This window comes from Danio rerio, chromosome 6 (genome assembly GCF_052040795.2).
Source record: "Danio rerio strain M-AB ecotype USA chromosome 6, GRCz13ab, whole genome shotgun sequence".
Taxonomy (NCBI): Eukaryota; Metazoa; Chordata; class Actinopteri; order Cypriniformes; family Danionidae; genus Danio; species Danio rerio.
Genome location: NC_141026.1, coordinates 12,082,502 through 12,105,915, shown reverse-complemented (window position 1 = coordinate 12,105,915; position 23,414 = coordinate 12,082,502). Strand labels below are relative to the sequence as shown.

General features: G+C 36.2%; 1 protein-coding gene across 1 annotated transcript in view; it reads left to right on the top strand.

The window, feature by feature from the left end:
- Positions 1 to 23,414, top strand: part of myo10l1 (myosin X, like 1) — a 148,093-nt gene that overhangs the window by 66,385 nt on the left and 58,294 nt on the right. Inside the window, exon 6 of the mRNA XM_087256688.1 lies at positions 20,594 to 20,752. Within this exon, the coding sequence (XP_087112814.1) occupies positions 20,594 to 20,752 (159 nt within the window). The remainder of the gene's footprint in view (positions 1 to 20,593; positions 20,753 to 23,414) is intronic.

The following is a 23,414-nucleotide window of genomic DNA, read 5'->3' as shown; positions in this document are numbered from 1 at the left end:
TATAGGTGAATTGGGTAAAGATAAAATTGTCCGTAGTGTATATGTGTGAATGAGAGTATGTGGGTGTTTCTTGGTGATAGGTTGCAGCTGGAAGGGCATCCGCTGTGTAAAACATATGCTGGATAAGTTGGCGGTTCATTCCGCTGTAGCGACCCCAGATTAAGCCGAAAATAAAATAAATGAATGAATAAATTAAAGAAATAATTAACTAATTAACTTAAATTAAAGTTAATTAGTTAATTATGTTATACTGTAAAAAATGCTTATTATATGGCCCTACGCCATCACCCCTAAAACCAAACCTCAGAGGAATCCTGTAGCAAATTTGAATGTGATAAGACCCTGTTAAAAAAGATTTTTAAGGATTTTGTATTACAAAGACAAAAGCCATGTCCTCATAAACCAGCTTAATGGAATAAAACTTGGAACCTGTGTCTTTAAACACATTTTTGTTCTTGTAAATCACCAAATCCAACACACACACACACACACGCAGTGCTGACTGAGGTAAGTAGTTTGTGATGGCTGTGAACTGAGCTAGGATGTCAGGCTAATAATAACAGCTGTGCTGGCCTGGATTCAGCTCAGAGAGAGGTAGATGAACAGCAGGGAAGGGTTATTTGTATGTACAGGTGCATAAAGGAAGCCTGTTTGCATTTGTATTTGTCTACAAACTTTTTGCGTGGCACATTTGTGTTCGTTCATGCGCATCTGTTGGTATGCTTTATCAAAAATATCATTGCTATTTTCTTCAGGTAGGATCACTTGAAGTCAACATTACAGTTCTTTTATTGTTGCTTTTTCTTCTTACACATACCATCTAGAATTACACTTGACAGTCTGGGAGGCATGGTGGCTTAGTGGTTAGCACTGTCGCCTCACATCATGAAAGTCGCTGGTTCGAGTCCCGGCTGGGCCAGCTGGCATTTCTGTGTGGAGTTTGCATGTTCTACCCGTGTTTGCATGGGTTTTGTCTGGGTGCTTCGGTTTCCCCCACCGTCTAAAGACATGCGGTACAGGTGAATTGAAGAAACCAACTTGACCTTAGTGTATGAGTGGGTGTGTGAATGAGTGTGTATGGGTGTTTTTGAGTACTGGGTATCCGCTGTTTAAAACATGTTATGGAATAATTGGCGGTTCATTCCGCTGTGGCGACTTCTAAAATAGAGACTAAACCGAATGAAAATGAATGAGTATTATGGTCTTTTTTTAATGGAAATTTGCATGTAAGCAGACAATGAGAGATAGTTTGATATACTCTTATTTATGGTTATCATGTTTAAACTGGGGCAACACAGTGGCGCAGTGGGTAGCACGTTCGCCTCACAGCAAGAAGGTCGCTGGGTCGCAGGTTCAGCTCAGTTGGCGTTTCTGTGTAGAGTTTGCATGTTCTACCTGCGTTCGCGTGGGTTTCCTCCGGGTACTCCGGTTTCCCCCACAGTCCAAAGACATGAGGTACAGGTGAATTGGGTTGGCTAAATTGTCCGTAGTGTATAAATGTGTGTATGTGTGGATGTTTCCCAGAGATGGGTTGCAGCTGGAAGGGCATCCGCTGCGTAAAAACTTGCTGGATAAGTTGGCGGTTCATTCCGCTGTGGTGACCCCAGATTAATAAAGGGACTAAGCCGACAAGAAAATGAATGTTTAAACTGTTACAGTATATGCCTAGAATGCAATGATTGCCGCTTTGGTTAAAAGTATCTGACAGGAACATTAGTGTGTTGTTAATGTTTCCCAGTGTGTTTGTGAATCACTAAAGGGGAATTCACATTTACTAGATTTACAGTGAGAAATGATTTACAGTAAGTGAGATTTGATTGGCTTGATCAGCTTTATGGAAATGAACAGTGATGTCTACTGATGGGAGCTCCTGTCATCTTATACATTGGACATTACAATGCTTATAGGCAACTATCTATTAGTTTTTACTGATTCATTATTCCTGCTCAAAATTATTTTAAAAGCATCATATGATGTTTTTTTCCGTTATGAAAATGTGTTTGAAGTTTTGAATGTTCAGAAATTTTTTTGTCAACTTTTCTCCAAAACTGCTAAGATTAGTTTCAGACAGTACTTGTATAAAAATTATTAAATGGTTTTTAGTATTTTTATTTATTTATTTATTTATTTATTTATTTATTTATTTATTTATTTATTTATTTATTTATTTATTTTGACATGGACATCACAATTACACTAGACAACCAAATGCATTCGTATAAGTGTTTTAGTTGACTTGCTAATTCTCAACACTTGTCCACGGGAGGCTTGACATAAAATGAAAATAAAATAAACACACATACACTATTATAAGCATCAAAACACATTATGAACACATAAACATTATAATTCTTCACGTAAAATTGCTACAAAGCAAAAGCAAAGGTGGCATGATCAAAACAAACTGATAGTAAATTATTTGTGTAAACACTGCAGTTTTGTTTTTAGCCACTTTTTAAAGGGGTGGTCCACTATGATGTCATATTTTAACTTTGATGTTTAATGTAGCTGTGTGAACATAAACAACACCTCTGAATCTAAGAAACTCAAAGTTCAATGCAAAGGGATACATTGGCTTTTACAGAGTTAGCTTAGCGAAGCCTACAGCAAACAAAGTTTTGGGACTACAAAAAAATACATCCGGGTTACTGATGTCATAAACCCTTCAGGTTACACACATACAAACTGCAAAGCGAAGGGGCGTGGCCAGAGGCGCGGTAATGTTATAACAGAGACGCATCCTGGTGATGTGGAGCTGATCTGTGAATCACTGCACATTATGTTAGCTGACCAATCAGAACCTCTTGGGGCCGGGCCTTCGTTTTCGTGTTAGCTGAGTAGCTGTATATAATCAAAGTAGGTTATATGAAAAAATAACATGGTTTTCTAGAAATGAAGCTTGAGCACATATTGCTTTGCATCTTATAAACACAACCAAGCCTTAAAAATACGACGTGGACCACCCCTTTAAGTACTCTACTAAAAAAAATTATAATACTTTCTAAATTTAGGCTAACAGGTGAATCATTCCACAATTTAGTTCCCTAAACAGAGAAAACAGATTGACCAAAAGAGGGAGAGGGGTCTGGCTGCAGACCTGGTGCAGTGCAATCTGAGCTGCATCCAATGCTTTTTAATGGGCTCACTATCAAAATAAATATATCAAATAAAACTATCAAAACTGCATGTTTGAGGCTACATTTCCTCAATTTCTCCTGCATGCTGCTAACCTTGCTGATTCATGCCCTGAACCGGAGTACTTTTGCTGACAGGCAAATATTGAGTAGCTTTCTCTGCTGTAGTCTAAACTATTGTTTTAAACTATCCTCTATAAATCAATACACAGATCCGGGCCTCTGCTGTGTTTGTCTCTCTGGAGGTATTCTCACCCATTGTTTTAGCCCAGGGTTAATCTCCATAAGAATCAGTCCAAAGAGTAGAGAAATGATTTTGCATGTGGAGGGATTTGTTTTGATATGGCAACCCTGTTGGAAAATGCAGATTTTCTTTTAAATGTAGGTGTAGAGGCATGGTTTAGTACATGGATGGCTGAAAAATGCTCTCGCCTTTTTCTTTCTCTCGTTTCTGATTTGTTAATAATTTAGTTAGGAGTGGGTGTGACCCCATTCCTGCAGTGTTTCTGACTGAATTACTGGGACAGAATGTGTGCTGTGCAATTATGTGTGCTTGGCTTTTACACTGTTTTTCAGCATCTAAAATCTGCTTTACAGTTTAACATTGCATTTTGCCTGCAGTTCGGTTCAGTTGAAATGTAAAAAAAAAAACATATCTAAATTATATATATAATTATTTTCAGTAAAACCTGGGCCAGTTGGCATTTCTTTGTGGAGTTTGCATGTCCTCCCCGTATTTGTGTGGGTTTCCTCCGGGTGCTCCGGTTTCCCTTAAAGTCCAAAAACATGTGCTGTAGGTGTATTGGGTGAGCTAAATTGTCCATAGTGTATGTCCTGGTCCTCTAGATTGGGGGCTGAGCGTTGAGTTAACAACTCACCTCGTAAAAACTAGATGTTACGAAACACCAATATGGTGTGGCTAAATATCAACTTGGATATATAATGGCCCTGAAAGTAATAAGTAAGTTAGAAAGTAATTATACTTAAGATTAAATATTATGGAAAATATAACTTTTTTTTTTAGAAATAGAGTATAAAACTTTTTTAAATTAATCTTTTGATCATAAAAAGAGTTGCAGGCAAACAATAACAAAGAAAACTTTGGCTGCATCCATTCCAACCCAGGCTTGTATGTATCCCGGGAGGTACGTATTTGTGAAGTTTTTGTTTTCACGAATCCGCGAGAGGCCGATGTGCGTGCTTTTTCGCGTCTCGAACGCCTCTCGGGAGTGTGCGCCGTTCGCGCCCGCGCTGTTCTCGTGCGAAAGCCACCAGAGGCCGCTGTCGAGCGACCGTCTGTCCGACTGACTGAATGACTGAATGTTCAACTGGGCGACCCAGCCACCCTCCTCCTCCTTCCCTAAACCCAAGCGACGATTTACAAAAGTGCGTCCAGAAAAAAAAAGCAAAAGCCCTCGTCTGATTTTGACCGAGTTTTCAGATTTCACCACATTCTCGCCCCGTCACGAACTCGTTCGCTTTTATTTTTTGGATTCTGTTTTTCATCTTACCTGATTTCTGGAACCGCCGCGGCCAGCTCCTCCGCCTCCGCTCTGCCGACGTAACACTACAAGCTAAGCGGACTAACTGGTTGCGGCGGGAAAGCCCTCCACACGGAGGTGAGCTGTCAGCCAGCGAGCGCGAAGAAGAGGAGCGGTGTCACACCGACCCCGTAGCGTTCGTTCGAAAAAAACTAAATGCGGCCATACGTACCTCCGGCCACGTAAATCGTGGCCTCCATAAACGTCCGCAGGGCTACGTTTTCAGAATGAGCCTGGGTTGATCCATTCAGATGTAAATTAATTTTGAGAAAAATATACTTCCATAATATTTGTTTTTTTGTGTCAATGGTTACAGGTTTCTAACATTCTTCAAAATTACTTCGTTAGTGTTCAACAGAATAAAGAAACCCATAAAGGTTTGGAACCACTTGATGTGGGGTACTGTAAATCAGGGATTCCCAAACTTTTTTATTCCGGGACCCACCTAGGCAAGTAATTCAATCTAAAGACCCACCATAATATTTTAATATGGAAAAATGGGTAAAAAAATGTATCCATTCAAAGCAGTCAAAAATATATGGTGTGCGGCTTTTTGGATTTGCGATTTGATATCCACAAAATGAGGCTCAAAGTGCTTTTTGTGGGATGCTGGCTGTAACTGTGCTAATTTTTTGTTGTTGTTGTTGTTGAAAAAGATTCTCTTCCTTTTTTAGAAGAGAATATGATCAACCTTTGATCAAGCCCCTTGATAATGATCAAGCCCCGTCACATCGCAGTAAATTCCACTGCTCGTGTATAGTCATAAGAAACTAAATAGCTTTTTGATCAACTACTACAAGCTAAAACGTCAGATAAATATGCCATTAAAATGAACGTTGTTGCTGAATAGATCTATTAATTACACATTTGCTTAAGGAAGGAATGATGGGGGTAGTTACATTACTATTACTATTTTCCATAACATCTGTGCTCTTCCATAACATTAGGTGACGTTAAAACTAACAGATAGCACAATAGATATGTATTGATTAGCAATCTGTCAACGTTGGGATGTAAAACATATGGGACAACAAATAGATTCAAATGATAGAATACATAGCAAAATATTGACAATAAAAAAAGGTTTAGCCTATTAAAATCAATGTCCTATCCATAAATTAAATAAAGCTATAAAATCTACTTCACTTTTAATTGTATTTGCATGTTGATTAAAGTTACTATAGTTATTGAGTGAATGGCAGCTAATGAATCTCTCATGTGTTTTGTTTGATAACAGAGGTGTTAATGTAAGAATGCACAGATCTATAATGAACCATTCGACTACTTTAGTAACTGTTTGTGCTCATTTAAGAGAAAATTAGTTGTGTTTAAAATAAAGCACGCAGGACGGAGCAAAAAACAAAAAAACGAAAAAAGAAAAGAAAAAAATAAGCACTTTTCCGACAGTCCCTTACTGAGAGCACCGCTCAGCGCGAGCTCTGCCAGCTAAACGCAGATTGCCAGGGCTCAAACGGAGCAGTGCTCGCAATGTCGAGCGAAAAAAAAAGAAAAAGGCAGCTGTGAAACATAACCAGCTTTGTCTTTTTGTAGGAAACACACTTTAGATCTTTTTAGGGTATGAGGTTTTTGAGTTATTGCCGTCTATCGTACTGGTTTTAATCCACTGCAATGTAAATATAGCTGCAGCTATGTGACGTTGCATGACCCACCTTTGTTCACTGTGCGACCCACTAGTGGGTCGCGACCCAGTTTGAAAACCCCTGCCTTAAATAGTGAGTAAACTTTCATTTTTGGTTGAAATATCTTTTTAAAACCGAATTTAAAACTCAGAATGACTTTGTCATGAATTCTATTTTGTGAAATTATGCAAGCAGGCTTTTTCTAACTTGACTGTAATAAGACTCTGTTGTCCTTGATTCCATCATAGTGGATTGCATTGTTGGCCTTATCCTTTCAGTTTGAATTTGAGGATGTGAAAAGGTCACTTACTGTAAAATGTCAATCCAGGCGTTGTCCTTTCTGGTTTTAAGTTGAAAAGTTTGCATATTTTGCCAGTGTGTCTGCTGTGTGATTCAGATATTTCTCTGTAAAAAAACGTGTAAGGCTTATTTGAGGTTATGTGTGTGTGTGTGTGTGTGTGTGTGTGTGTGCCCTCTACAGCATTGGTCAGTGAATATCTTCTTCATACAATTCATGCCGAGGTGATCCTTCTGCTTCGCTGCTTGCTTCAGTGGCGTGCGCAAGTTCACCTAAAGCGTTCACATGTTTAAAATAGGATTTAGGAACTGTGTGCCACAAATATAGACTGTGACCCAAATTTGAGAAGTTAACTGTATGAGTTCACGTGCAACTCTGTGTTACAGCGCTTGAGGGCTCCTAACCAACCCCCTGCTGAGATGGCCTTACTGTGTCACCATGTATGTGCGAGCTATTTCTAATTCGATTCACACCGAGACACAGCAGATCTGCAGATGGGGATTCTAAACTCAGCTGATGGGATCATTTTGGAAAAATATCGTGGTTTATTAGGGACATTAATTCATGAAATGAAATTAAATATGCAAAATAATTCATATAATTGATCACTTTTAATGACATTTGTCTGGATTTATGTACTACTTTTGTGTGTTTCTTTGTTTGATTACACTTTCACATTGTAGCTTACTGTGATCACCTGTGCCTTGTTTATTCCCCCATTAAGTCCATAATGATTAGATTAAGATCAGTGCAACTAGTGTTTGCTTTTGAACTGAATAAAAGACTGTTTCCTGTGCTTGCTAATGCTCAATTTTATACTTGTGCATCGAGTGATCGCCAAATTTCATGTTCACCCCCTGCACATTAATGCTGTTGTGGGTATATGTATTTCTGCATTCTGTCTGTGTTGCTCTGCAAACTGAAACGTTAAAACACAGTGGGGTTTCTGTGTTGAGTTTTTTTTGCCAGTGTTTTTAGTTGATAGTCACACTCCTTCAAGGAGTAAAGAGACGGGATCCTGGCAAATGTTTAACAACTTTAAAATAAACACAAACCAAATGTATAAATTTGGAGCTCCTAGCAGTACTCGAGACTTAGTTAAATGTGTCATAGCTATACCAAGTTGACCAATCCCAGATCTTTACACTGTCTCGACATGGATACATTTTTTGAGAGGTGCCATCAGGGATCTTTAAAAAAAGTAACCATCTCCGACAGAACGCAAAAATGTAAATGCTCACAATAGACCTCAGAAGATGATGACGAACAAAAAAACTAGTTGAGTTGTTGTTATTATGATGTTATACAGTAAATTACACTTACAATACTGTGTAAATCTTGCGTCATTGGGCATAACGTGCATTTGGCCACCGCTGGAATTGTGTGATTGGAGTTTACCATTTAAAAATTGTTATATTTTTGTTGCAAAAGCTCTGTTGCAGAAAATGATGTGCTTCATAATACATTTGTTCAAACCCTGGTGGCATATGGGTTAATTAGATGACGGATTGTTGGGCTTTTGGAAGCTTTAAAATAAAAGCCACAATCCAACACCTTTATACAGCATGATAGAGTCAGGATCAAATTTAAAACTACTCTGACTGTGTTCATCTGGCAGAAAAAGTCATATACATTGAGAAGGGTTTGAGGGTGAGTAAATTATGGGGTAATTTTCATTTTTTTGGTGAGCTATTCCTTTAAATCTTACTAACCAAACTTTAAAATATACAAATGAAGAGTTCAGATGCAAAAAAAACTCTAAATGCCGTCTGAAATTTTCTCCTGAGATGAACATTTTTTTTTAAACCTCTTATGTTTTGTTCAGTGATCTACCTTTGAAGGCAAAATAACTTATTTGTCATTATAAAAGTAAAATTTCTGTGCTCACACACAGGAGTCAAAAATATCAAATGGCATTTAGAAGTGTTTGCATCCAAACTCTTAAAAAATAGTTCAATAATTACTACTCAGTAATTTAAAATTACTGTTGAATAGTTTGTGGTAAGTATGGGTTTTTTTTAAGCAAGGAATATTTAAAGAGACTAAATGTGGAGTTAGGGCATTTATAAAGTTATAGAGAGATCTGTGTTTCAAATACTGTAAATATGATTTCTGAAATGATTTCTTAAGGATGATGTAACACTGAACACTGTATTAATGGCAGATGAAATTCAGCTTTGCATCACAGGAATAAGTTATATTTTAAAATATGTTGAAATAATAATATAATAGAATGACAGAATAATTATTTTATGTTTTATAAATGGATCACAGTATTTCAGTTTTTACTGTATTTTAACCAGTTAATTTAACACTGAAGACTTTTGACTGATAAAAAGTTTGAAATACATTATTGTGACAAAAGCAGCAAATTTACACAATTAAAAAATGGCTTGAAATCCTTAAATTGTGTTTTATGTTCATATTACTGTACATAGTTAGCTGACCTACAGTAAACAGCAATCCAACTGGCCTTTAATCTGCATGAACTGAACTGTGGTGCATTGTTTGCTAACTAAAGTTGCAACTTCCATTGTTACAAACAGTTCATTGATTTGGCATTTCTTAAATCCATTGTTCTAACGAAAATTCCCAAACTGCGTCGCAAACTTGTACGTTTGCAGCTACACCTCTAAAGCTGCATTTAGAATCATAGGTTCTGGCTCTCTTCTATTCCTAGTTATCCCCCCTATGCCCTATTCATTTAGAATGTTCTAACATTTAAACTTGGAATGATTAAAAAAACAAACATTAAAGTCATCTCTCTTAGGTTTAATTTGCTTTCAAAATATTTTTCACAGTTTAGTTTTATCGATCTTCATATTGGCAATTGCATTCCCATTCTTAGTGCACTTTGAAAACATTTATACCATTTTGAACGCAGCCGTGGCTCATGACGAAAGCCATAGATGACTTGTTATTAAAACAAAGCTTGTGAAAACAAAAATCTATAGCATATGTTAATGGTTTCAACCTATTTCAACCAAGAAATGTATTTATAGTACTGTAGGCCTACTATATGACATGGCATTGTTGGTCAGAACATTTCTGCAGTGGTTTGAATGTGTCAAAATGTAAAAGTAGATTTTTCAAAAAGATTTAAATAAATAAAAAAGAAATCAACAATACCCTACAGTACTTAATAATAATAGTAATATTAGTAGTAGTAGTAATAATAATAATAATAATAATAATAATAATAATTCTTGTTATTATATTCTTATTATTAGAGGATTTTTTTGTTCATTTCTTAATAAATAGCCTACTGTAACGATTAATTTATATATGAGATTAGAATATGTGCTAGCTGGTCTGTTGTGATTGATCAACTGCGTTCAGCGTGAGAAATGCCCCCCACAGCTTATCAACAATTTTTATGTAGTCAGAGCACAGAGTATATATGTGAGCCCAATGCAGGAGTGCATTAAAGCAATGCCGTTAAACACCAGCATTGCTCTATTCTTAACCATGACACACATTCAGTATTAATCCACACAGTGACAAAAGTTAAACTATTTTGAAACTTGACCACTGCATGTGTGTAGGAACAGCTGACGGTGACCATAGCAACGACAAACTGCAGTGGATCGCAAGCTCACAAACGCATTTAAATCCGTAAATAAAGCAGCATGCATCAAGTTTTCAACATGGTTTTAGACGCAATATGAGAATATAAAGAGTTAACTTGATACAAGGGGTTACAAGTAACAAAACACGATTAAATACATAATTTGCAAACTAGAGAAAACAAGGAGGCGACTAATTTAATCACACTTACATTGTGAAATGGAGAAAGAAAATGAACTGAAAAGGAACTCCATGAACTGTGTACAGTAAAGTTTCTGTCAAGTTCTGACAAAGTCCCAAACATCAATAGTCTTTTCTGATCCTTCCTTTAATAAACAGCCGATGAATGCCCCGTTGTAAGCGTGTAGTTTGCTGAAGCACTCGTCAGAAAAATGACGAGTACACAGCACAAGGCTGGGGCTATAATGCTGAGGTATTTTTGCAAAAATAAACTTTAACCACTGACTCTTCACAGCCTTATCACACGTTTGAGTTGGGAAAATAACACTAAGTTTTCCTCACTCTTCAGAGCACAGCGTCTTCAAGACATGATTCAACCGAGATCTGCTACAGATTTTGTCTTCCTCTTTTTCTTTCTACAGTGTTTGTGGGCGGAGCCGGGGGGTTTTAATTTTGAGTTTGGCATTGACATCACACAGACACGACTAAAGATTCATTTCCCCGACAATTCATTTGAACCCCTCTGAGTCGACTCTTTTATAGATGAATCAATAGTTTTAAACGTGGTGCACTTTCAGATTTAAGCCTTAGCTGGATATTTTACTTCACTTGCTGTGTTACACACTGCATGGAAGGACATTTTCAAAAACCCATAATAGGGGTTCTTTAATATGGAAAACTAGTGCATTCTTTTACTAAAACTAATGGTATGGGGCTTTTCTCTAAAGAAGTTGTTACCCTACCAGCATCATTATGGATGTTTTACATTATAACTATTGTGGTTCAAATGATGAATCTGTGACAAAACAACTACGATTTTGATAAACACTCGTCACTACATCATTCTTTTTCCAAACGATGCATTGTACTATGATAGTTCAGCCAAGTTATGTCGTTGTTTGTGAAACGCAACCCTGTAAAATAGTTTACAGAAAACGTATCTCACGCATCGCTTTTAGATATAATTTTTGGTCTTTAGTGCACATGCAGACATATGTCTTTAAACATTTAGTCACATTTCAATGGTTTTGACATGTCCTGTGGGTCATGTGTAATTCAATTTTAAAAAATTCATCTTAAGACTCCCCCGTTCTCTTCCATTCTGCTGCGCTTCTGTTTCTCTATAGGTGTGAATGTAGGTCACTGGTGCTTATAGTCTCTCTCTCTCTCACTCTCAAGCTCTTTTTTCAGCTTTCGTCTGAATCATGCAAAGCAGCTTCAAACATCAAACAGATTTGCTGGAATAGCCATGTGCTGAGGGGAGAGAGATGGAGCGACTGTGTGCTTGTGTGTGAGTGGGTGGATGGAGAAAATGGAGCATGAAGACCTCCTCATCTCCTCTAAACACACAGTCATCATAGACTCAACCCAACACACACATTTTCATCATAACTATCAAAATAGGCACATCACACTGACTTTAATTGTTTTTATATATAACTATTTATGAATACCAATAACTCTTATCCTCAGCTTCACTTTTTTACTTTTCTTTCCATTTGGTGTCACTTATTAAGGCACATGGTCGTCTTCATTGTCATTACTCTCAATCTGATACATTTTGCATCAGTACAGGGATGCTATGTGAATTTCATTAGATCAACTTTGATTGTGAAATGGCACTGGCTCTCATGCCCAATTGTGTCATGGTAACTTTTTCTTAAATGAAATCCCTATGTTGACAGTGCAGGATCTTTTTCAGTCATTAAAAAGAATGTTCACTCAAATATTCTGCTATCATTAAGGCTAATGCTTGAATTGTTTCACACCAGTGTGAGTTGGAAACCTGTATTCATTGACTTCCATAGTATTTGTTTTTTCCTGCTATGGAAGTCTTAGGTTACCGATTTCCAACATTTTTTAATAACTTTTGTGTTTAGCAAAAGAAAGAAACTTAAACAGGTTTGGAAAGCGTCAAGGGTGAGTTGAATTTGAGTTTTGGGTGAACGCAAATCCCTTTAAATATGAAAATCCAAAGTTTACTGTATTCTTCACATAAAGATATAAGTGGAGGTCAAAGTTAAAAAACATTTTATGAACACTTTATTTTTTTTTTTCATTCTATAAAATAAGAAGACAGTTTTGTTCTATTTATACCATTCAAGGAAAACAATGTTTTTCAAGACAATTTTTTTTTGCTAAACACAGTCATCAGAATAATAGAGCAGTGATTGTAGCAAAACGATTTCTAAAGGTTACAGCTGTCAAAAATGAGTAGATCGCTAGTGATCTTAATATAAGACTCCTTTGCACCAATGCATTTTAGTTTTAAAACACATAACGCTTTCCCAGCAGGCACACAATGCTGTAAGACGATAATATTAGGTTAGATTTAGGTCGTTACATCAAGGAGATCAAAATTCAATGTCTAGTCAGCGTCTAAGGCAAGGGTGCCCAAACTTTTTCTTATAATAGGCCAAAAACCAAACTTGATTGAGGGCTGTGGGCCGCGGTTAATTACACCACATTACATTAAATTTGTTTATTTGTTTGTGTGTAAAGGGACTTTATTATATAACATATTAAATGATGATGCAGTATAAATTTTGATGTTTTATAATTAACTTATTATATAAAAACATAAACAGTCCCATTTATAACACAATGGAGCTCAATACTGAATACACTAGTGGACAGGCCCGTGCAGAGACCGTTTAAAGAGCATGTGCAGGTTAAATTTTTTGGCGTGTTGTTGTCGCGCGCGTACTGAAGAGCGGTGTTGTTGCGTGCGTTCTGATCAGCTGTATTGTCGCGCGCGTACTGTAAAGCAGGGGGAGGGGGGTGGGTTGAGCGCGCGTACTCAAGAGCGGTGTTTTCGCGCACCTACTGAAGGGTGGGACGGAGGGTGTGTTGCGTCGCGGGTGCACTTTTAATCATTTTGGAAGGGCACTTTATATCCAAGACTAAAAAGGGCATGTGCACTGCACAGGTTGAGCCCTATGTGTGCACGTGCCTGCTAGTGGATCTGCTTACCAATGTCCTGTGCATTGTCTTCTGTCAAGTGGCAGTGTCTACATTTTTAAAATCTGATTCATATGAAGCATTTAATTTTAGTTGGCTTTTTTGTAGCTTGCAACAGAGAATCCGGTTCAGAGATGGATCCACAGCAGCCACAAGTCAAAATAGGCAATGAAAAAGAGAAAACAGATCAGAGCTTGACACAACGGGACTACACAAATGACCACTAGTAAAACTCATTTCTCCTCAGTCGATGTTGAATAAGACGCCGAACGGTCTGTTGAAATTTAAACTGATTTATTGATGACGAGTAAATGTTGTACAGTGGTCGTCCAACCTAAAGCAATGGCCGTTTAATTTGCAACATTATGACAACGTTGTGACAACATTCATCAACAACATAGATCCTCAACCTTTTTACAAGGTTGGTACAACGTTGTAGGAAGGTTGCTACGTAGAGGCAACGTTGTGTGTTTGTTGGGTATACATTAAATTGGACATAATAATCTCTATCAAAGGCATTCGCATCAACCAACTCCCCATCATTCTCCCTCTCTTTTCAGATGGGATGGTGGGCTAAACTAAAGGTTACCATGGGCCAACTTTGGCCTGCAGAACCCACTTTGGGCACCTCTAGTCTAAGGATAACGTTATTTTGACGTCTAATAATAACGGTGATTTTAGGTTGCGTTGGAACGTGACCAAAATCCAATGTTGTTCCAACCTCATAAACCAACGCCATATTAGCGTCAAATACTGACATTTATTTATCAGGTATGTCGACCAAAATCCAACGACTGATAGACGTCAAAGTGGTAAAATCCACAAAACGTCAAGCGGTAACATCATTAGACGTTGATATTTGGTTGATTTTAAGTTAGACATTGGACATTGACATCAGCCTGACGTTGGGTTCTAACGTCAACCATTTTCAAACATAATACAACTTCACTACGACATAGGGGTACAACATCAATCTAACGTCATGTTGTCATCCTGTGCCTGCTATGAAGTGTAAACGAAGGCTTAATCCACACTCACTTTAGTGTATTGTCGTAACTAACTTTGTTCTTTCTGCTGCTAAAAGGTTTTTGTCAGGGCTTTTAGTCCAAATTCTCTTAAATACAGACTGGAGACGCTCAGATCCTATGTGACATGTATACTGGCTAATCTTGGCCTGGACGCTCTTGTAAAAGAGATTTTTAATCTCAATGTGTCTTTCCTGGTAAAATAAAGATTATAATAATATTAACAATAATCAGGGCTTGACATTAACCTTTTTGGTCACCAGCCACTGTGGCGAGTAGCTTTCCAACATTACAAGCCACTCGCCCTTTTCACTAGCCACAATTTTGTTGTTGGGGAAAATAACTTTTATATGCATAAACATGACTTTGACATGCTAAATTTACTTGATATAGATTTTGTGTTTTGTCCACATGCTTCCTCATTTATTTCAATTTTTGTGTGTGCTTGCTCAATGAGCATGAGCAAATGGGTCATGGTTTTATAGTGTCGTATTACAATTAGTTTTTATTTCATATGACTTTTCAGGGCTCAAATTTAAGGATTTACCAAATTTATCTCTGACCACACTAATAATAAATAAATAATTATTTCTTTGCTACAAATTTTTTGTCAAAACAAGCAAAATATAGCTGTATACTATACTTTTTATTTAACAAAACATAAAAAAACAATAAAAAAACAATTGACATTTAAAAAATAACTATTGTCATGTATCTAAAATATGCACAGTAATCAGTCCTGGCTAAAGGTCCCAGATCACCCGCTAACTGCACATAAATGGGAAGTTAATATCCTATTAAAGCAATGTTATTGTAAAAAAATATTATTAAACCATATTAACAAAATATAACTGTAAGCAAAAGAAAGCAGGTGACAAACATACCGTGAGGGATATTGAAAGGATGATCACACGCACATGATTAATGTTAGGCCTATTAATAATGTGTTCAAATAATGTTTAAAGCGAAAGCAATCGGTTGTGCTTACAAAAAGACAAATCTGGAGCTCTTGAAAGCAGCAGGACTGTGGGTGCATGAGCATCATTTTTTGTCTAGTCCAGTGGTTCTCAAACTGTGGTACATGTACCACAAGTGGTATGCATGCTCCCTTTTAGTGGTACACGGAGGAATCGCTGAATAATTCAAGTAAGACAATGAACACACTTTCGAGCCGTTGACTTATAACAATAACAACGATGTGATCAGGAAATTGATTTTAATAATAACTTTTTATTTTATTTTCATTTTTCTAATGTTTGTTATGTATTTTATGATTTGAGGTTATTTTCCTCCCCATACTTGTAACGGTTGTTGGGGGTGTATCTCGTAATTTTATATCCAAATGTTGACAGGTATAGTTTAATCACCTGCTTCTCTGACACACATAGCCTACTCTAACGAGCAGTAAGCAGATCTAATTTCTAATTTAAATCCAATTCATATATTTAAAATACATGTTAACGTTTAGACTTTAAAGATATACAAATAAGTCATATATATATATATATATATATATATATATATATATATATATATATATATATATATATATATATATATATATATATATATGCAACATATTTCAACATTTATCAAACAGTTATATATGAATATTATGACATATGGTATAACCTATATTTATGAGGTCCAAGAAACATTTGCAGGTTTTGATGAAAGGGCTGCTTTATAATACTTTACAATTAAGTACAGCAGTTTTCTTTTAACTTTTTAAGAACACTGCCATTTTTAATTAACTTTTAAAATCACATTTTAATTTAAACGTCAACGTTTTATTTATCTTTTTTTTTTTTTTTACCTGTAAATGTGTTATTGTTCAAACTATGTATTATGTTTAAAGTGGCTGACAATAATATATGTTCACAATAATAAGAATTAATCTGCCATGTTTGTGAACTGTGCACAGCTGTAGGCTCAGGCTGACTATGTATTTTAACACCAGTCATTGGTGGTACTTAGAGAGACATTTTTTTCTGAGGTGGTACTTGGTGAAAAGAGTTTGAGAACCACTGGTCTAGTCTATTTGAAAGAGAACCGATCACACCAGTTGCATAGGCACGGTTGCTTCAAGCAAGGAAACGGGAGCGCGCATGTGTTTTAAACAGTAAAGTGATTGTCCTCTTATTCGGTATTCACCTGCTTTCTTTTGCTCAGGCGTTATTTATGTCAGTCATGCTGCTTCTAGATTCTAAGATCGCATTTGCACCCATATTGGGCCATCCTTATTGTACCCTGCTTTTAAGAAAACTACAATTTTAAAAATACTTTCAACCAGCATAAGTGGCTAGTGGTGGTGTCTGTCTAAACCGCCAAAGCTAAAATCTACCCACATTTGGCGGGTGTTAATGTAATAATAATAAGATCTCTGAACTGTTGAGCAATTCCAGCTGCAGTGTTGAACTGATTACCCATTGAGACTCTCTACATTATCCTGTCTATTTGTCTTTTTTGGATGACCAGTGTTTTGGGAGGACTTGAATGAGTCTGATTTAAACTTCTGCGTCTATTGATTGCCTTAGACCATGGCGCATACCTTGCACGTTATCCTAGATCATGTTTGATGCTGCTCAGGCTTCTAAAGGGGTCAATGTCATTACCGTAAGTTGTATTGATCAGCAGCATCTTGTCTTAGCTCATAAACTTTGACCTTTTCTTCCTTCTTTCAGTCTGTCGACCCCAATTTAACAGCATGTGACTAAAGCAAGCATAATTCTCTCTGTGTCTTGCCCTTCAGGGCTGAGATATATGTACATTTGCTTGCATGTATGTGTGTGCGTGTGGGTGTGTGTGCACTTGTGGCTGATTTAATGGGTTTGAATCGACGCAGTTCATAAACCCATACCTGAAGTAAATGGCACACACACACATTAGTGTTTGTATTGATTTTTAATCTGTCAGACTCTCTCTTCATGAGCTGGGCTGCTCTCTCTGGTTACCATGGCAACGGGTGGCACAAGATTGAGGTTTCAGCAGAAATTAAATAGACAGAATGCTGGGAAGGAGAGATAGAGAGACAGAGATTGTAGCTTCCTTTTGTGTTGTCCACTCAAATAAAGCAGAGACCATGTTATCGAAGTTAATTTACATGGATATTAAAGCTGAATTGTGCAAAGCATAAAGACTCGGTCTCCAAAACACTTCTCCAGTCAGTAGACCTTCATTCGTGGAGGAAATCTTTATACAGACAGGATATTTATAATTGTCTCAAGTTTAACTATAATGAAAGAAGCTAAACATGTTTTCGGTAATGTACATCTGAGTGAACTCCTGTCCGTTGGTTGCTGATTGAATGGTAGCAGAGTTTATTGTGAGATTTACTTTCATTTGGATCAATTGTTGATAATATAAGCTACATTTAGAGTTATGAATTTCCATTTTATGAGTTTTAAGCTGTGTATAGAATTTATTTTAACAATAAAAAATACTAAAATTAGCGATTTTTAATTTGTCCATGGAAACGATGTGTTCTAAATAACATTTATGAGGGCTGGGCGGTATGAGCTAAATTTTATTTCATGGGATGAGAAGGTTTATTTCATGGTAACTATATCTTTCGCAATACAGTTTTTTTTTTTATAAAGGTAGCTATTTCAGAAAATGTACAAAAAGGCTTGTTTCTATAATAAATAAGCTTGAATATTTAAGTAAAGAAAAGCACTTGATTTTGTTTGATTATTTTGTATTTTATTTCTAATGCTTTAAATAGAGTAAACACAATATTACATTAGATGAACAACAAATGCCACTGTATGACACATTTAATAGTTTTACAGTTATTTTTTATGCTTAAAATAATAATAATATATATATATATATATATATATATATATATATATATATATATATATATATATATATATATATATATATATATATATATATATATATATATATTATCATTATTATTATTATTATTATTATTATTATTATTATTATTATTATAAGCATATATATATACAGTTAAAGTCAGGATTATTAGCCCCCCTTTAAATTTTGTTTTCTTTTTTAAATATTTCCCAAATGATGTTTAACAGAGCAAGGAATATTTTCAAAGTATGTCTGATAATATTTTATTATTCTTTTATTGTTCTTCTGGTGAAAGTCTTATTTGTTTTATTTCAGCTAAAATAAATAATAATAAGCAGTTTTAAATTTTTTAAAAGCCATTTTAAGGTTAATATTATTAGCCCCTTTAAGCAATATTTTTTTCGATAGTCTACAGAACAAACTATCGTTATACAATAACTTGATAATTACCCTAACATAATGTGTTAACATAATTAACCTAGCTAAGCCTTTAAATGTCACTTTATGCTGTATAGAAGTGTCTTGAAAAATACCTAGTAAAATATTATTTACACTCATTATGGAAAAGATAAAATAAATCAGTTATTAGAGATGAGTTATTAAAACAAATATTTTAGAAATGTGTTGAAACAATCTGCTCTCCGTTAAACAGAAATTGGGGAAAAGATAAATAGGGGGGTTAATAATTCAGGGGGGCTAATAATTCTGACTTTTACTGTATATACAGCGATATACTGTTTCTATATAATTTTACCAAGTGACTTGAATAGCACTGTTTGGAAAGGATTTAATGTCACAGTTTATTTTAAGGTTCAATTCTTACTATTGGCAAAACCATTAAGTATGACTTTTGCTTTAATAAACTCCCAATTATTCATTCATTCATTCATTTTCTTTTCGGCTTAGTTCCTTTTATTAATCTGGGGCTGCCACAGTGGAATGAACCGCCAACTTATCCAGCATATGTTTTCAAAGCAGATACCCTTCCAGCTGCAACCCATTTCTGGGAAACAACTCCAAATTAGCTTCTTATTAATATTTTTTTGGCGCTTCTGTGTGGAGTTTGAATGTTCTCCCTGCGTTCGTGTGGGTTTCCTCCAGGGGCTCCGTTTTCACCCACAGTCCAAAGACATGCGGTACAGGTGAATTGGGTAGGCTAAATTATCCATATTGTATGAGTGTGAATGAGTGTGTGTGAATGTTTCTCAGAGATGGGTTGTGGCTGAAAGGGCATCCGCTGCATAAAACGTGCTGGATAAGTTAGCGGTTCATTCCACTGTGGCGACCCTGGATTTATTAAGGGACTAAGCTGAAAAGAAAATGAATAAATGAATGAATGAATATTTGGGATTATGCATAAAACGTATAAAAAATGAAAAGCATAGATAAATACAATAAAAGCAAAGATAAATGTAAATTTAACAGTGTATGATTTATTATGGCTTTGTAAATGTAAAATGTACACACACTATAAGTAATTCATTAAAATTATTCTCTTTAAACTTCCAATTGATTCACTTTTTTCTTCTCAAAGACCTTAAAAACATGCAATTATAAAATTTCACTCCACTGTGGTTAAACTCTGCAGTCAACATTACACATCTATATGATGTAACTATTGCGGATGCACACGTTGTGATATCAATGCTGAGAAAATACATTGTGCAGCCCTATTTGAAACATTTCTCAAGGAACATATTTTCAAAGATATCAAATATATCTCAAGCAACAGGAAAATAAAACTATAATATGAAAATATAAATATGAAACACTTCAAGGAAATGTAAAAACTTACCGTCAAAAATAGAAAATATATAATGTATAAGTCACAATTTTTATACAAGATTCAAACTAAGTTACCACTTTTTGTTGAAAATACAAAGCAATTGTTTCGCGTGTGTTGGCCACACACACTTATTTACATGTCATGTTACACACAGAATTAAAAATTATTTTATAGTACACATTTCATTCTATGGTAACGTTTTATACCGTCCAGCCCTAACAGTCACATTAAAAAACTCATCAGCAGAGGTATTTCAACTTGCGTGTAAAAGGTTTAATGTGGACTCCTGCTCTCAGACACACAGGTTAACATGTAGCCTAATAGTTTCCCTCCTTTGTTGAGTTTAAATAGGCCAGACTGTACTCTACACTTGGCAGAGTGTCTGGTGGTTTTGTTAGGATGTGCTTGGTGGGCATAAAGGGTAAAGAAAGGCCTCAGCACGCTGAACAGAAAAGCATGAACCCTGCCGTCTGACTAATGCATTATTCAACTCTAGGCATTCCCTTAAAAATGGCCCAGGCAGGATCCTCTCCCCTTTTGTGAAGTACTACTCGTGCGTTGGTGTGTGTATGTCTGAGCAGGTTGGGGTTAGTGTTATTTTGTTAAGTCCGCTCTGTGTGTGATTGTGTCTTGCAGGTTGTGTACCTGCAGCAGGCGGAGGTGAACAGGGAGAAGGTGTCTGCTATGCACCAGAGCAGCATTGATGGAGTGGAGGACATGTCCACGCTGGCAGAGCTCCACGAGGCCGCCATCATGCACAACCTTCATCAGCGGTACCAGAAAGACAACATCTACGTAAGACACACAAACTCAAAATCATCCACCCTGAAAAAATGATTTACTTCATTCTTTTAAGATAAGTGCTTGCAAACAATTTAAATAGGCTGAATTTAAACAAGCAAATTAAATTTAGTAATGTTCAACTTAATTTTCTTTGTTTAAATTCAGCCCATATTAATTGTTCAGCACGGGCTCATTGTGAATACATAGCCCCAAATACATTTCTGGAGAGCACGAGTTATGTAGCCGGAGCTACATATGGCTGCATTTCACCAGCGCAACCGGGCGGAATGACGCCGCCATCTTTTCGCGCCACAAGCTGAACGCTTACTTTTATCATCAAAATTATTGCCATTTAAATTATGACAATATTTAACAATATTAGTAAAGTAGTTGTGCTTTAAGAACTAACATTTTTTCAAAAACATTTAAACCTCAATCCAACCCGAAAAGTTATAACAGTAGTCAGTGGCAGATTTAGGCATGGGCTATATGGGCGACATCTTACGGAGGGTGACACGAGACCAACCCTGAACCCCGGCCCCCAACCACAAACCCACCCCCCAGCTCTTCACTTCCGTCAGGGACCAAAAAGTGGGGCGGCATAAACCCAGTGAGAGCGGCATGATCTTCGTTTGCCTAGAGCTCCAGCCCTAACAGTAGTATATATAAATATGAAAAGTAACTATGAAAATCATTACGGAAATGGATTGAAACAAAACTTTAAAGTAAAATATATTTTGTACATTTCCCAATTAAAACTGATAGGATTTATTTTATGCATAAACTGTTTTATCCTAAGCATAAACCTATCCTTTATCCTTTACTATTACAGTATGATTTGTCTTCAGAAAAATTGTGATCACAAGACTTTGGATTACATATACTCCAACACACTGAGCTCTGGATCTATTGTGTGCATGTTAGTTTAAATCAAGCTTATCAGTTTCTGATCTCACTGCCACATCATTTTCTTTCCCATCTACATCGTATGCTAATGACCAATTTTAAAACAGACACAAGTATGCCAATATTCTACATCAAAGTGTTATGGGGATTACTGTTAATATTGTAGATTTCACACAAATCTCTCCAATTTTCTTTGGGAAAAAGTAGGTCAGGATGGCAGTTAGTATAAGTGTTCACTTCTCATAAGTGTTCACTTTTCTTTCCTGTGTAATCAGTCGTGTGTTGTTTTGCATTCAGAGTTTGAGGGCGGACAGATCTCAGACCGGCTAAGAGAGGAACTGGAGTTTCCTGCTTTAGTTTAGCAGAATGATATTAACTCAAAACATCTCAGCCTCAGACTGGAAGGAAACCCTGTTTGATTAGAGATTCTTCCTCCGTAAAGAAAAACATGCAAAACCTTATATGTACATCTCAAACTAGTTTTTCAAGCAAAATGTATGTAATCCAATATGTACTGTAAATGATAGCACAACTACAGTAAGTGAATGTTATAACAAATTTTTCCATTTTTAAAGTGAGTTATTTTATTATATCAAAAGAGATCATTTATATTTGACACTGATGATGACTTGATGTTCAGATGACAGTTTTGGAACTATATCAATTTAATTTGACTTTTAACACAGCTTATTTTAGTTTATTAGCATAATATCGTTTTTATTATACCAGTACTAAATCGATACTTTTAAAATTGTGCATCAAAGTGTAAAAAGGACCTAAAACTGATACTCTAAAAAAGATTTTTAAAGCAATCTTATGACATTATTAAAAAATGCATTAAGTGTGTGTTTGAATCCAATTTTGCTATTTTAAGGACGGAAAAATAAGCTTTGCGCCCTGGCGCATGCTCTAACAGGGTTGAGCTTATTCTCTAAATAAGTTATTGGTGTGTTTTAAAAACAATGTGTATTAAATCAATCAGAGTCTCATCTCCTATTCCCTGTTAGAGTCAGTTGTGTTACACCATGGTGCATTTGCTATTTTTTACTTTATAAGTAAAAAAAAAATAACAACGCTTCACTAGCGAGAAAACAGGGTGCTTTCACACCTGCCTTATTTAGTTTGGTTGAATCGCACTAGAGTTCGTTTTCCCTCTTGGTGCGGTTCGAGTGGGCAAGTGTAAATGGAACAATCGCAAGCATGCACCAAAAGCACACCAAAAAAGCGTACCGAGACCTCCTTGAAGTGGTGGTTTCTGTAGGCTTTCAAACAAACCTTGGAGCAGTTTGTTTGTGGTGAGAATATGATCCGAACCAAAAAAGACCCAACCGCAAAAAGTACTGCACCTTTTTGGACTAATGCAGCTGCCATAGGCCTATGCGCTGTGCATTACGGGATGAGGAGGAAAATTATTTGTTGACAGCGCTTTACCAACAGAGAGAAAGAGGGAAAAACATTACCTGATGGATTGTTGGTAATATTTCCGGAAGATGACCATGTTGCAGTTTAGTAAAATTACTTCACGCCTCCTCCTGAACTGACGTGCGATGCGCCTTTGCCATTTACAATGCATTAAAGCATTGTTTTTCAGCCGTGCTTCATTCTTGAAATGTATATTTTGTCTAAAGTGATGAATACAAACTATAATATATACTGTGAGCAGGGATATAATCAGCCACCGCAGCCGTAGCTCCATAGTCAAAAGCGACATTTTCTCTGCTGGTTTGTTTACTTGCGAGAGTTCCATTAGCATTTTCCCACATGTGAA